General features: G+C 39.3%; 1 protein-coding gene across 2 annotated transcripts in view; it reads left to right on the top strand.

The window, feature by feature from the left end:
* Positions 1-14066, top strand: part of INTS9 (integrator complex subunit 9) — a 157717-nt gene that overhangs the window by 66916 nt on the left and 76735 nt on the right. Inside the window, exon 3 of one of the 2 annotated variants that reach the window (XM_004382191.2) lies at positions 12180-12240. The exons of the other annotated variant lie outside the window; for it this stretch is intronic. Within the exon in view, the coding sequence (XP_004382248.1) occupies positions 12180-12240 (61 nt within the window). The remainder of the gene's footprint in view (positions 1-12179; positions 12241-14066) is intronic. 2 annotated transcript variants of the gene reach the window in all.

Below are 14066 nucleotides of genomic sequence, written 5' to 3'. Positions count from 1 at the left end.
TATCAGCCCAGAACTAAAACAATTTCTGAGGCCAACTCTTCAGACAGGGATTGGACTGGACTGTGGGACCTAAAGTGATACTTGTGAGGAGTAGGCCTCTGAGCTCAAGTAGATACAAGAGACTGAACGGGCAGCTTCAGTGAGATGGGAAGGCAGAGAGGGTTAGGAGCTGGTTGAATGGACATGGGGACTAGGGTGGAAAGGAGGAGTGTGCCATCACAGTATGGGGAGAGCAATTAGGGTCACATAATAACGTATGTATAAATTTTTGTATGAGACTAACTTGAAATGTAAACTTTCACTTAAACTACAACAGTAAATAAATGGGCAGCTCCTGTCCGGAGACAAGATGAGAAGGCAGAATGGGATAGGAGCTGGATGAATGGACACGAGAAATCTGGGGTGGAAAGGCGGAATGTGTGGTCACATTATAAGATAGCAACTAGGGTCACGTAACAGTATGTATATAAATTTTTATATGAGAAACTAACTTAAGCTGTACACTTTCACCTAATGCACATTAAAAATGAAAAAAAGATTTTATCAACTGGCTTTGGAAATTACACTGTCTTAGCTCAGCTGACCAATTCATTGATATGGATATAACCTTAAGTGTCTGGCTAGGGTTGGAAACATTTTTCCAGGCCATTTCAGGTTTGTCTCATTGTGATTTTTTTTCCCCCCTTTGGCTTCTTAAAGTTGTCCCACAGTAGAGAGAACTTGTTTACGGTTCTGTTACGATTGGGATCTACCCAATTTCTGATAACTATAGTAAAGCAGCAATGTTTCATAACTTCTTTTTATCTTTAAAAGGTCTCAACCTAGTTGGAAAGTATCTTTCAAAAAGCTTCCCTGGAGCTATATGACCTTGGAGACTAGAAGCTGGGGAACTGTGATGTCCCACTCCTTCTATTTTTTTGACTCATGGTGGAAGGCAAGATTAGGTCATTCTGATTCACTTACATATACTTAAATTGATGTAGGCATTTTGAAAGGCTATCTACCCAGTAAATACCAAAGCTCTTTAGCAGTTTTCTAAATGAATCCAGCAATTCTTGGCTAGACTGTTGGGGCGGGGGTCATCCCAATTCATTTACATATGTTTGAGTTGGCCTGGGCCTTTTGAAAGGCTATCTACCCAATAAATACCAAAGCTCTTAAGCAATTTTGTAATTGAATCTGTCAATTCCTGGCTATCTTCCCCACCCCTCTCCAGGCTTGTCCTGTGTCTCTTTTTTTACTCACTCTGGAACTACTAGTATTACTTTCAGATAAAATTATTTTTTTCCTCAAATACAACACATTTCATATAATATCTATCTTACGTTACTTAGAAAGGTTTTGCTTCTAAGATTGACTTAAATATAAAGTTCTTCAGTGTAGCTACTAAAATTCCAAATCATAAGACAGAGTTTTTCTTGGATGAGGAAAGAACTGAGGTTCTAAGACAGCCTTACAAAAAAACAGCATTTCTCAGCCATAGCCTCTAACTGATACAAGATAGAAACTTAGATACAATGCTCTAGACCAGAAGCAATCTCTCAAAAAAAAATGAGACAGAATGACCACAGAAACTCACCGAACAATACCACACAAAACAAGGACATGGGGATTCTTGTTTCTTAAAGTATGTGTAACAAGTTTTGGTAAGATCGACTCAATTCAGTGGAAATGACAGGTTTTAGATAAAGTTTACTAACTTGCCAGAGCATCAGATGGAGGAATATTATCGTGATTTTTTGTTGAAAAATTATATCATAAAACAGGTCTGGAGCTACCACTTCTGCCTGCAAATGTGGCAAAACAGAGCACTGTTTTCCGTGCACCACAAAAAGAAACCTAACGAGGAACACTGTGGGGTTTGCACAGTGTTTCACTTAGACCAATGTGTACCTTCGTTGCACAAGAGTTTGATTGTGGGTGACAGGCAGCCTAGTGCTCTAGCCTGTCTCTTGACTACCTTATCCTGTCACAGGAGTCTTTAATACTGGTGATGAGTTTCGATGACCACCTGAATGGCTTTTACTGGTCGACCTGTGCCCGAATTTTTGTGGCTTATAGTGGCTCAGAGCTCTTTCAAAATAGAATTACCTCTTTAATGTTTCAAACACCCGAATCCAGAGCTAAACTGCAGTTCACCACTTTTAAACAAATGATCAAGCAAAAATCTAAGAAAGGTTCTCCTTAATCAAACAACTGGGTTTTCAAACAAATATACCGAACAAAACTTAAGAAAACATGGAAAAATAATAAGCAAAGGCTTATTTCCTGAGAGCACTCACCCTGTCGATGTCAAAGGGACGTGGAGTGTAAATACTTGGGCCCAGAAGATAGGACTTCTCTTTTTTCTGGCTTCTGCTCTGCAGTCCAGGTCTCCTCGACTGACTGGATTTGTGGTTTTAGGATCCCTGCAGCAACTACACCATAAACTCTTGTACGGTGAAAACACCACAGTGTTTAGTAAAGCAAAAAGAAAGGTTTTACTTGGCATATATTTAAAGAGGCAAAAGTAGGAAAGGGACAGGCATGCTGCCAGAGCCATGTCTGTCCAAGTCTCGCTTCCCAGTTCTTAAGGATGTGTCTTAGCAGGATGCATTACGGGATCCCTTGAACATTCCTCATTCTCTGGATACACACACTTACACACTCACACAGCCTGATCCAGTGCACCAACTTAACAGGTACCTGAGCCTTTTATGCCCTCAGTAGTCAATTCCTCCCACTTCTTGGGACTCTTCTAAGGCCTTACCTAGGAGTTACCCTGTTACTTACTAAATAATCTCAGATTCCTAATGCCCTTAACGATCAATTTCTCCTGCTTTTTAGCACTATTCTAAGGCCTTACCTAGGCACTTATCAAACAACCCAGGTGCATTTCATGTCTCGTAGAGCCATCATTTGGGTCCCGGGGGCATCAGGTTTTAAAGCTACTCCAAGGTTTCCACAAGAAATCTCCTAGTGGTGCCTGATGTCAGGGCCAGTCTGTTTTCCCATCCACCTCAGGAACCGAGCAGATGGCTCCTGGCTGGCTTGCCAGATATTTTACCGGGTGGAAACCCTAGGTTCTTACTCGGCATGACTTGTATTGGCCAATAAACGAGACATCGAAGTGGGAGAACACGAAAGGCACCTTTATTTCATTGTACAAGGAAATGGAGTCAGTCAGAGCTGCTGCTGCCAAGGACAAGGTGATTAAGGTTCCTGCAGGCAAAATTATGACATAGGGCTGGAGAGTTGATGTAGCCCTGAGGTAGGCAACTGAAGGTGTGTTGCTGGTCTTGCCAGCTAAAGGCAAACCACTTCTGATGGTCCTTCAAGACAAGTGTGGAGATAAAGGCATTAGCCAGATCAATAGCTGCATACCAGAGACCAGGAGATGTACTAATTTCCTCAGACAATATGACTATAATTCGAACAGCAGCTACAGTTGGAATCACCACCTGGTTAAGTTTTCGATAATCTACTGTCATTCTTCAAGATCCATCTGTTTTTTGCACAGGCCAGATAAGCAAGTTGAATGGGGATGTGGGAATCACCACCCCTGCATCCTTCAAGTCCTTGATGGTGTCAGTAATCTCTGCAGTCCCTCCAGAAGTGTGGTATTGCTTTTGGTTTATTATTTTCTTCAGTAGGGGCAGTTCTAATGGTTTCCACATGGCTTTTCCTACCATAAAAGCCCTTACTGTATTTGTCAGGGATCCAAAGTGGGAGTTTTGCCAGTTGCTGAGTATATCTATTCCAATTATGCATTCTGGAACTCGGGAAATCACTACAGGATGGGTTCGAAGACCCACTGGGCCTACTGTGAGATGGACGTGAGCTAAGACTCTATTAATAATCTGACCTTCGTATGCCCCCACAGTAATGTTTTGGGTCTCCTGGAATTAGTGTCCGTTCAGAGCCAGTATCCAATTATCCCCAAAAAGTCTGATTATTTCCTTTTTCCCAGTTAGTAGTCACTCTCGTAAAAGGCCATATATCCCTTTGGGGAAGGCTGGGAGAAAGATTAACAGTGTAAGTTTTTGGCAGTGTATTGGAGTCCTTCCTCAAGGGTACCTAGCCTCCCCTTCTTTCAAGGGACTGTGGGTCTTTAAGCTTGCTGAAATCAAGGAATTGATTTCAGGGACATGACTCTATTCTGGCGATTCATGTTAGACTGCTGTTCACTTGACGTAGAATTCATCTGTTTGTACAGATCAAGTAAATATTTAGTACATTCCCTAGCTATTTAGTCAGGGACACAATGACTAAGTAGCCTACACCACAAGTCCATACAAGTCAGACTATTCTGACTGCTTTGACCCTGCTGTCCATTATGGTAACCATGCCCACCTTTTCTTTGTCGATTTTGTGCCACCACTTGGCTTCTACTACCATGGGATCCAATCAGCCGCATTGTAGTTAGGTGCCTTAATTCAGTTAGGACAGTTCGCACTGTCAAATCTTAGTTATACATAAGATAGCAGTCACAGCTGTCTTCAAGGAGACCAGGGCTCCCTTCACAAATTTGTTCCTTACGGTAATGGTAAAAGGTGTGTCCTCTGGGCACTCTGTGTGTGGGTCTGTGGGTCTGACCTGATGAATCTACTGTAGCATGCCAATTTCCCTAAGTCTTTGAATACCTTCTTCTACAGAAGTACCAGGTCTGGCACTTCAGCTTGATTTAATGTAGGCCACCGTGTAATCCATGCTTCAGCGATGCAGCCAAATAAACTGTTAGATCCTTTCCTAACTTCTAGAGCTGAAACATTGAATGAAGACTCTGTATTTAGTGGACCCCTATCAGTAAACTCAGACTGATCCATATTTATGTTCCTTGCACCATTATCCCACACCCTTAATAGCCATCCCCACACATATTCCCCAGGTTTCTGTTTGTACTCATTAGAAAAGTCAAGCAGTTCTTTTGGAGTGTGGCATACCTCCTCCTGGGTTACACTTTGTACTTCACCTTTGGGGCCTAGCTGGGACTTAAGTCTAGTTATAGATCTAGAAGCCAAAATGGGTAGTGAGGAAGTGTTCTGAGAACATTCAGCATTGTCTCGGAACGCATGTGCCTCGGGCAGTGCCGCAGGCAATGACTCAGACAGGGGCTCTTTAGAGGCAGCTGGGTTAATCTCACTAGATGGGAGTGGAGGGGCTAATGGTTTTACTGGGGAGTGTGGTTTAGCAGACAAACATGGAGTAATCTCTTCAAATGGGAGTGAAAGGGCTAGTTCTGTTGGCAGGAGTGATTCAGTGGAATTTAGGGGCTCACTGTCTCCAGCTTCCTGATTATCTGCCCATGTGTCCACAACCCAAGTTGCAGGATCCCATTTCTTCCCAATCAGTGCCCTCACTTTAACTTCAGATACCTCTCAAGGTTGGCAGTTGAGTTGGTGTTGTAATTCAGCCTTCTTAAGATAAGACTCTGCATTTGGTTTTTGGCAATATCAGCTCTGTTTCTACAAGAAATAAAGCTTTTGTTTCAAAGCACAAATGGAGACTTTGAGGTCATTTATGCTTCTCGTGAGATTTGATTCTGAAGTCCTGAGCTCATCTCTTTCTTTCACCACTTTGGCAAAAGTAGGACCAACCAACGAGCTTTCTTATACTTCTCATTATAACAAAACGGTAGAAAGTATCACACATGCAGTCACCCAGAGCCTCGCCTTTCACCAATACCTGATCTTTGGGTGGTGAAATTTTGCATGTTTGTATTGCCATCTCATGCCATGGATTAGCAGTGCCCTCTTCACTACTGGAAGCAGAGTCATCAACATCTTTAAGACTAACCAGACTTGAGAACCAATTTAGAAAACTCATCCTTCCAGTTGTGTTTCTCTAAAAACACTCTGGGTACCAAATGTCCTAGGCTGGGTTCTCTAGAGAAGCAAAACCAATAAAGCATATAAATATATACAGAGAGAGATTTATATCAAGGAAATGGCTCACGCAGTTGTAGAGGTTGAAACGGCCCAAGTCCATGGATCAGGATAAAGGCTTCTGCTGATTCACATAGTTGCAGGGGCTGGCAAACCCAAAATCGGCATGTTAGAAAGCAGGGCTCTGGCTCACAGGCTGGGAGCATGGGCATATCCCAAGATTGGCAGGCAAGACTTCAGGTAAGCTGCTAGCTCAAGTCCTGGGAACCAAAGGTCAGATGAACAGGAGCCAGCTGCTGGATCCAGCGCGAACAAAAGCCCACGAACTTTGCCAGAATGTCCGCTTATATTCAGTGCAGTCCACACGCCCAAGGAAACTCCCTTTCAACTGATTGATTACTCACAGCAAATCCCATCATGGAAGTGATCACATTATATCAGATGTCATTATGGGAATGATTACAACATCATATGACTGCCAAACCACTGAGAATCATGGCCCAGCCAAGTTGACACATAATCTTAACCAAAAGAGGTACAGACATGGTGCTCCTTATTTGTTGTTGTTGTGTTCCATCCAGTCAGTTCTGTCTCTTGGTGACCATATATACTTGAGTGCATATTTCCTAACATGGACATTCTTTTACATAACCACAGTACACTTATCAAAATCAGGAAATTTACATTGCTATTATACCAGTATCTAATCTGCATACCTTATTTATATTGTACCAGTTGTTCCTATAATGTCCTTTATGGCAAAAAAAAAAAAAAAATTTAATATTGATTTCTGGTTCAGAGTCCAATCCAGATCAATCATGGGAGTTAGTTGTCATGTCTCTATTCTCCTTTAATCTGGAAACGTTCCTCAGTCTGTCTCTCTTTATGACCTCGACATTTTTAAGAGTGCAAACCAGTTATATAATGTCCCTCAATTTGGGTTTATTTGCTGTTTCCTCATGATTCCATTTGCTGCTGAGGCAATTCCAACTCATGGTGACAGAATGTGTGTCAGAGTAGAATTGTACTCCATATGGTTTTCAGTGGCTGATTTTTCAAAGTAGATCTCCAGGCTTTTCTTCCAAGGCACCTTTACGTGAATTCAAACCTCCAGCCTTTCAGTTAGCAGCCGAGTGTGTTAACTGTTTGTACCACCCACGGACTCCTTCCTCATGGTTAGGTTAGACTTATTATTTTGAGTCGGAATGCCACACAAATGATGATATGTAATATCAGAAAGTATATGATGTTGGTTTTCCCCAGAGTCATCTTTTAGAAACACAAATCTAATCTTATCTCTCACCTGTTGAAAACCTATCATTGGTTTTTCATTGCTCTTAAGATAAATACCAAAGTCTTCATCTCGGTACAGTAGTCGTCATGCCTACTTCTCTATTCTTTATACTCTGCCTCTTGTTCTTTGTTTTCTTTCAGAGACTCAAAGAAATCTTGTTAACTCTTGTCTCAAAGCAGTCACACATGTTTGTTCAGGCTGGAAGGCTTTTCTCCCTCTTCCCACCCTACCTTTCACTTAGCCTGCTTAGCAGGAGCTCATCCCTCAGATTCACTATGGCTCCACAATTTCTGTATAGGTGGCAGTATAATTGGATTTATGCAGCACAGGGAGTATTCTGTGGGACTCTTCTTGAAGTTTCATTTAAATAACCTTTTATGTAAGATATCCCTGCCAAAGAGTGCTAAGAATGACTGCAGGAAATTATTATGACTTGTAGCTGTCTTCTTTCTCTATTCCCTCCAAATCCTGCCCCTTGACTGGAGTTTCCCCTTCATTCTCATACTGTCTAGATCTCAGCTCAATCATCCTGTTCTCAGGGAAGTCTTTTTATGCTGCCTCGACTAGTCCTTCATTATGGGACTTCTGTGGTACTTTATATTATACTGCTTCATTTTTAACAGCTTCTTCTCTTTTTGTGTGATTACTTGATTTATCTGTCTTTCCTGCCTCTTTAGGGGATGGGTATATTTTGGTCACTACTGTATCACCAGCATCTAGCTGAGTGCTTGACACATAAATGAAGTTTCACAAATGAATTAGTGAAGATGAACAGGGTACAGCACTACACCAAATGATGAGGCTATTCCCTGTTACCTCTCTCTCTGGAAAGACCTCTTCCATTTTCTCCACCTAACTCCTACTCCTTGCTCTCCCACCCCACTACAAACTGTCATAAGTGCCCTTTCTGTGTGAACCCATAACACCTTCTGCATACCCCTGTCAGAGCTCTTTTTTATTCTATTGTAATGGCTCTTTACTATTTCCCTGTCCTAGACTGCAGACTCCTATTAGGCAAGGATTGTTGCATTTACTGTCATATCCCAGCAGTTTGTACACTTTGCACAGAGTAAGCTTTTGACAAATATTTTTTAAATGAATGAGTGTACTCTTGGCTTTTTTTATTATTTTCTGATCATAAAAGTAATACACTTCAGAGTAGGAAATTGGAAAAATGAAAAGTATGAAGAAGAAAATCAATTACATATCATCTTGTTCATCCTACCTTTTAGTATTTTTCTAACTGATAGATTACTTTAAAATGCCTTAGGTTTTTGGTGAGTGGCGTCTGGGGTCTTAAAAGCTAGTGAGCAGCCATCTAAGATCATCAGTTGGTCCCAACCCTCCTGGAGCAAAGGAGAATGAGAACACCAAAGACACAAGGAAAGTATTAGCCTAAGAGGTAGAAAGGGCCGCATAAACCAGAGACTCCATCAGCCTGAGACCAGAAGAACTAGATGGTACCCGGCTACCACCAATGACTACCTTGACGGGGAACACAACAGCGAGTCCCTGATGGAGCAGAAGAAAAGTGGGATGCAGAACTCAAACTCTAGTAAAAAGACCAGACTTAATGGTTTGACTGAGACTGGAGGGACCCTGGAAGACATGGCCCCCGGATTCTCTGTCAACCCAGCACTCAAACCATTCCCAAGGCCAACTCTTCAGACAAAGATTAGACTGTACTATGGGACATAAAATGATACTCGTGAAGAGTATGCTTCTTAGCTCAAGTAGATACATGAGACTAAATGGGCAGCTCCTGTCCAGAGGTGAGATGAGAAGGCAGGGAGGGTCAGGAGCTGGATGAATGGACATGGGAAATCTGGGATGGAAAGAAGGAGTGCGCTGTCACAGTATAGAGAGACCAACTAGGGTCACATAACAATGTGTGTATAAATCTTTATATGAGAAACTATCTTGAATTGTAAACTTTCACTTAAAGTACAATAAAAATAAAAGTAAAATGCATTAGGTTGTTTTGTTTGTTTCTTTGTTTACTTATTTTAACTTTGAATCGTGGGATTATTTTACTTATTTAAAAAATAAATATGCATGACACAGCTTATAAAGACAGTGCTCTACATTCTACCTTGGTGAGTAGTGTCTAGGGTCTTAAAAGCCTGTGAGCGGCCATCTAAGATACTCCACTGGTCTCATCCCTTCGGGAGCAAGGGAGAATGAAGAGAACAGGATACAAGGAAAAGGTTAGTCCAAAGGACTAATTGTCCACAGCTACCAAGGCCTCCACCGGACTGAGTCCAGTACAGCTAGATGATGCCCGGCTACCACCACTGAGTGACCAGGATCACAACAGAGGGTTCTGGACAGAGCTGGAGAAGGATGTAGAGCATAATTCTAACTCACAAAAAAAAGACCAGATTTACTGGCCTAAAGGAGACTGGAGAAAACCCCGAGAGTATGGCCCCCAGGCACCCTTTTAGCTCAGTGGTGAAGTTACCTCCAAGGTTCACTGTTCAGCCTGGGAGTGGACAGCCCCGTAAAACCAAATGAGACTAATGAGGTACAGGAGTCCAGTGACAAGGGCCAGAAAGCAGAAGGGGACAAGGAAGCTGGTGATAGGGAACCCAAGGCTGAGTAAGGATATTGTTGATGTGTTGTGAGATTGTTAACCATTGTCATAGGGCAACATTTGTAGTAACTGTTAAATGAGAAACTATTTTGTTCTGTAAGCCTTCACCTCAAGTACAATAAAAAAAATTTTTTTTTAAAGTCCTAAAAATAAATAAATAAATATTACACAGACAATTAGATCTTGTATAGAGATGTTTTTCTTGGCCACAAAATTTTCAAATGACATTGTTTTTTCCTTCCCCTAAGAAATGATAGTTAAATAGTAAATTGATACCTGTGCTCATCTAAAAGCATAACTTTTCTAATATCTTCATCTTCCATATTTTATTTAAAATAGATTTTTGTGGAGGGACCTTCTGTCTTCTTGTTTACAAGTCAACTTGTGTAGTCAATAAAAGCAAAGTAATAATAGCTTCAAGTTTACTGTTTATGCTTTAGTCATTAACTCAGTGGAACTCAATAGTCATCTGTATTGTTAGCATGCCTTTGCCATTTGAAGACATATTTTTGTGGCGCTTCATCTTTACCATTATTGTTATATGGTCATGCTCCCCTTTGAGGATTCAGTCTACTACCAATTTCTCAAATCCAAAATAACGATTGCTATTTATAGAAGGCTTTGATGTTATGAAAAGTGTTTGTTAAGAGCTCTAACCACAATAACTGAAAATTTTGCTTTTTTAAAAGAATTCTGATAAGTAGAGTGCCATTTCTAATCATTTGTTGAGGACAACTAAATGGATCAGTCAACTGTATTTTGAAGGTTGATTTATGTGTGTCTGATGGGAAACAGACAGAATGCATGTCCATTGATCTAGTTCTCTTTGTAAAGGAAAGTGGGATATTTACAACCTTGTTTTAGAGAGTTAACATGCATGAAATGAGAATAGTACCCACATTGACTTGTCCTTACAGTTTTATTAGAATGCTTGGTTTCTTAATCTGATTTGATAGTAAATATATTTTTCAAGAAGTAAGAAGTCTAAAAGTAAAGACATGTAACTATTAAATGAGATGAGTGGGAATTAAAATAGCTAATGGCGATAGGATTCCCATCCCTCCACCAGAGGTTAGAGTAGAAAATTCCCAGAATAAACAACAGCAACAAAGAATGGATATCAGGTATAATTTAAACCAACCAAATTTGATTCTCCTGGTATTCCTTTCCATTCTCAAGTATCAAAGTTAAAATTCTCACTTTTTCATTAGTAAAAGCAAAATGTAGACAGTTGGTAAATCTAGGTAAAGGGTATATGGTAGTTTATGTACTCTTCTTGCAACTTAGGTAAGTTTGGAATATGTCAAAAAATTCTCACTTTTTTCTGAAATTAGATATGTATGTATTTTATTCAGGTTTTTAACCTTTCTTAGCGGATTGACAAATATTTACATATTTATGTTTCTCTTTGACTTTCATACCTATCACCTAATTACAAAGTCAGAATTTGATTAAATTTGGGAAGAGGATGAGGAAGTATACTAATATTTGATTTGTGATTATAGAGTTCTTCTAGTCACAAACTCTATTTTATTCTTAACTTTTATTTCACAGTTTTTAATTTTGTTGTGAAGTTGTAGAATCCTTTACCATCCAGCTTGTACTTTTTCTTCACATTTCTACTTGGTGATTATGCTTTTTTTTATTAACATATTTTTTCCTTGCTGAATTACGCACATTTTCTGCCTCCAGTATAATTGTTCTGGTCAGCTAAATCCTGAGATTGCCAAAAGTGTATGATTTCTGAATCCATACTTTTTTTAACCTGAAGTATACATAAACTTAAATTCACTTTCTAGAAATTATTCATTTAGATACGTGGTATCATTTTGTAATGTTTGGGAAAACTAGCTTTGTCTTCCAGAACTTGAAACTCAGGCCACCAGTAATGAATGACTAAACCCACTTATAAGCAGTGAATCCAAAATATGAATTTCACTAGAATTCAGGTATTTTTATTCTCAGTAAATTCTGACTGGTAGATGGTGAGCCTCCTACTAAATAGGTGTTCTTGTCAGAGCACCTAACTTTTCAGAGTCTGTTTTTTTCATCTACAATATAATGCTACCCATTCTGCCCACTCTTCAGGATTGTTGTCAGGCAAGTAAGATGAAGTCACAGACAGTGATTGGAAAACCATAAAATGTTCTAGTATCTCATATTTCTTTTTTCTTTATTAATCTGTATAACATTCTGTTTATTTTCCCAATTCAGTGCTAAACTATTTGTCCTTTTAATATTCTGTTACCACATAATTCTTAAGCTTGATACAACCTGGTAATTTTTCATCTTTCTCATGAGTATTTTGGGTGAGCACTGCTGCCAGTAATTTCAAACTGTTTTCAACCTTATGGAGACAGTACAGTCACCATAAAATCACTGAGGATTATAATTTATTTAGGGTAATTTAATTTTTTTTTTTTCCCAGTCCCAGGCTGTCTAATCTTCCTAGCTGGTCCCTAAAGGATGGAAATGCTTTCTTGGACAAGGTAATGATATCTACAGCAAGTGGAAAGCCATGTCTTGTCATAATGAAGACACCCTGTAGTAATGTGACTGATAAGCTCAGTTTTTTTTTTTTCTCATGTATATTCTTCCTGAAAAATCCCAAGATCCATGCTAGGATCTTTAGTACTTGGTGATTATTGTTTTTAAGAGATTTTAAAGGAAACTTGGTGCTCAGATTCAGATCTCGTTGGCTCATGTGTACAAATAGAAGTATTTCTCTTGCAAATACATTTTATTACCACAGAACGAAAATTGTTAGAATTGTGATGATAGTTTCAAAGATGATGCTTATTAGAGTTCAGTCCAGCTCATTTTCAGGCTGTACTGACTATGAGTGCAATGAATAAACTTCTTTTTTTTTTTTTTTTAATAACTTTAAAATACTCAAGTATGTAAGTTTTAAACCCCTGCTTCTGTCAGGAGTCAGATCAGGTAGGCTTTGTCATAAGTTTGGGCTTTATTCTAGAGGTCATGAGAGGTCATGGAAGGTTGGCAGGGCTGGGAGGGCAGTGGTTGTCATTGTTTGATTGGAACACTCTGATCACTGTGTGGAGAATAGACTGAGGAGCAAGGGTTTAACTTTTAAGCTCTTGGGAGGTGGAAGAAGCACATGTTCTTAGATAAATTAGAGTAGAGGGGCTTTCCAGACTATGACCTGTGATTCTATTCTAGCCTTTTCTTGGTAGTCTAGAATGGGCAATCATCTAGGTTGTAAAAAAAAAAAGAACACAGTCCTAGAAATCTAGGCTTTGGGGTCCTATTGTGACTTTAATCATCAACTGACTAGACCTAAAATAAATGACTTAAATTATTTTTCTTTTTTAAGGCTATTATATTTTTGACATTAGGTTATCTCCACAGTAATTCCTTTCTCAGATCAGTATTTAGATGATTAACTTAGGAACCAAAGGTACAAAAAAGTTAAAAATTAATATCTAGTCAAATTTTATACTAAAATAAAACAGAGGCAAAGGAAAGTTAAGAACTGTAAAGTTTATCCAAGCCACTTCTTAATCCTCTAAATCATTCTTCCTCTCATAAATTTCACAATTGAAGAATAGTTTTAAGATCCTTAAAATGATTCATTTGAGTAAGGCATTTCCTTCTTGTAATAGATATTGTTAAATAACGAGGTGCTGTTTTTACAGAATTAATTCGTATAACTGTACCCCAACCTAAAGAATAAGCGAAATGCAATTTAAAACCACATTTCCCTTGTAGCTCACTATAAAATTATGTGACATTCAGGAACTTGTGTACCTGATTTCATCTTAACTCTCCTGCTGGCTATAAATCATTGTTCCCTGAGAAAGGCTCAGAAGCATTCCATTACCAGTGCATTGTGAGCAAAATGGCTTGCATGTATATATGGGAGTATTTCATTAGAAAGGAGTGGTGAATAAAATATGGTGACATTGTAAGTGTTTGGAATGGCAAATGTGCTTCTCCAAGCCAGGAAGGATGACAGTCCAGAGTGGAGATTTTATCATAGAAGATAGACATGCCCTGATGTAGTGTTATGGGGAAAGAAAATTACATTGCCGATTTAAGACTAGGCAAAGCTTTGAAATTTTCTACCATTTGTCTTTAATCATTTTTAACCTCATCCTAAGGGAGCTGAGAGTCTTCCTCTGTTAAACATAATTGCTCATTGTTTTTAGTTGGTATGTACATTGTAATTAAGCACTGTTTTCAATCTCTTTTTGGCTCAGCCTATCACTGGTTGTCTTAGTTATCTAGTGCTGCTGTAACAGAAATACCACAAGTGGATGGCTTTAACAAAGAGAAATTTATTCTCTCACAGTCT

The sequence above is a fragment of the Trichechus manatus genome, unplaced genomic scaffold, assembly GCF_000243295.1.
Source record: "Trichechus manatus latirostris isolate Lorelei unplaced genomic scaffold, TriManLat1.0 scaffold00091, whole genome shotgun sequence".
Classification (NCBI taxonomy): Eukaryota; Metazoa; Chordata; class Mammalia; order Sirenia; family Trichechidae; genus Trichechus; species Trichechus manatus.
This window is presented reverse-complemented; position numbering and strand designations above follow the sequence as displayed.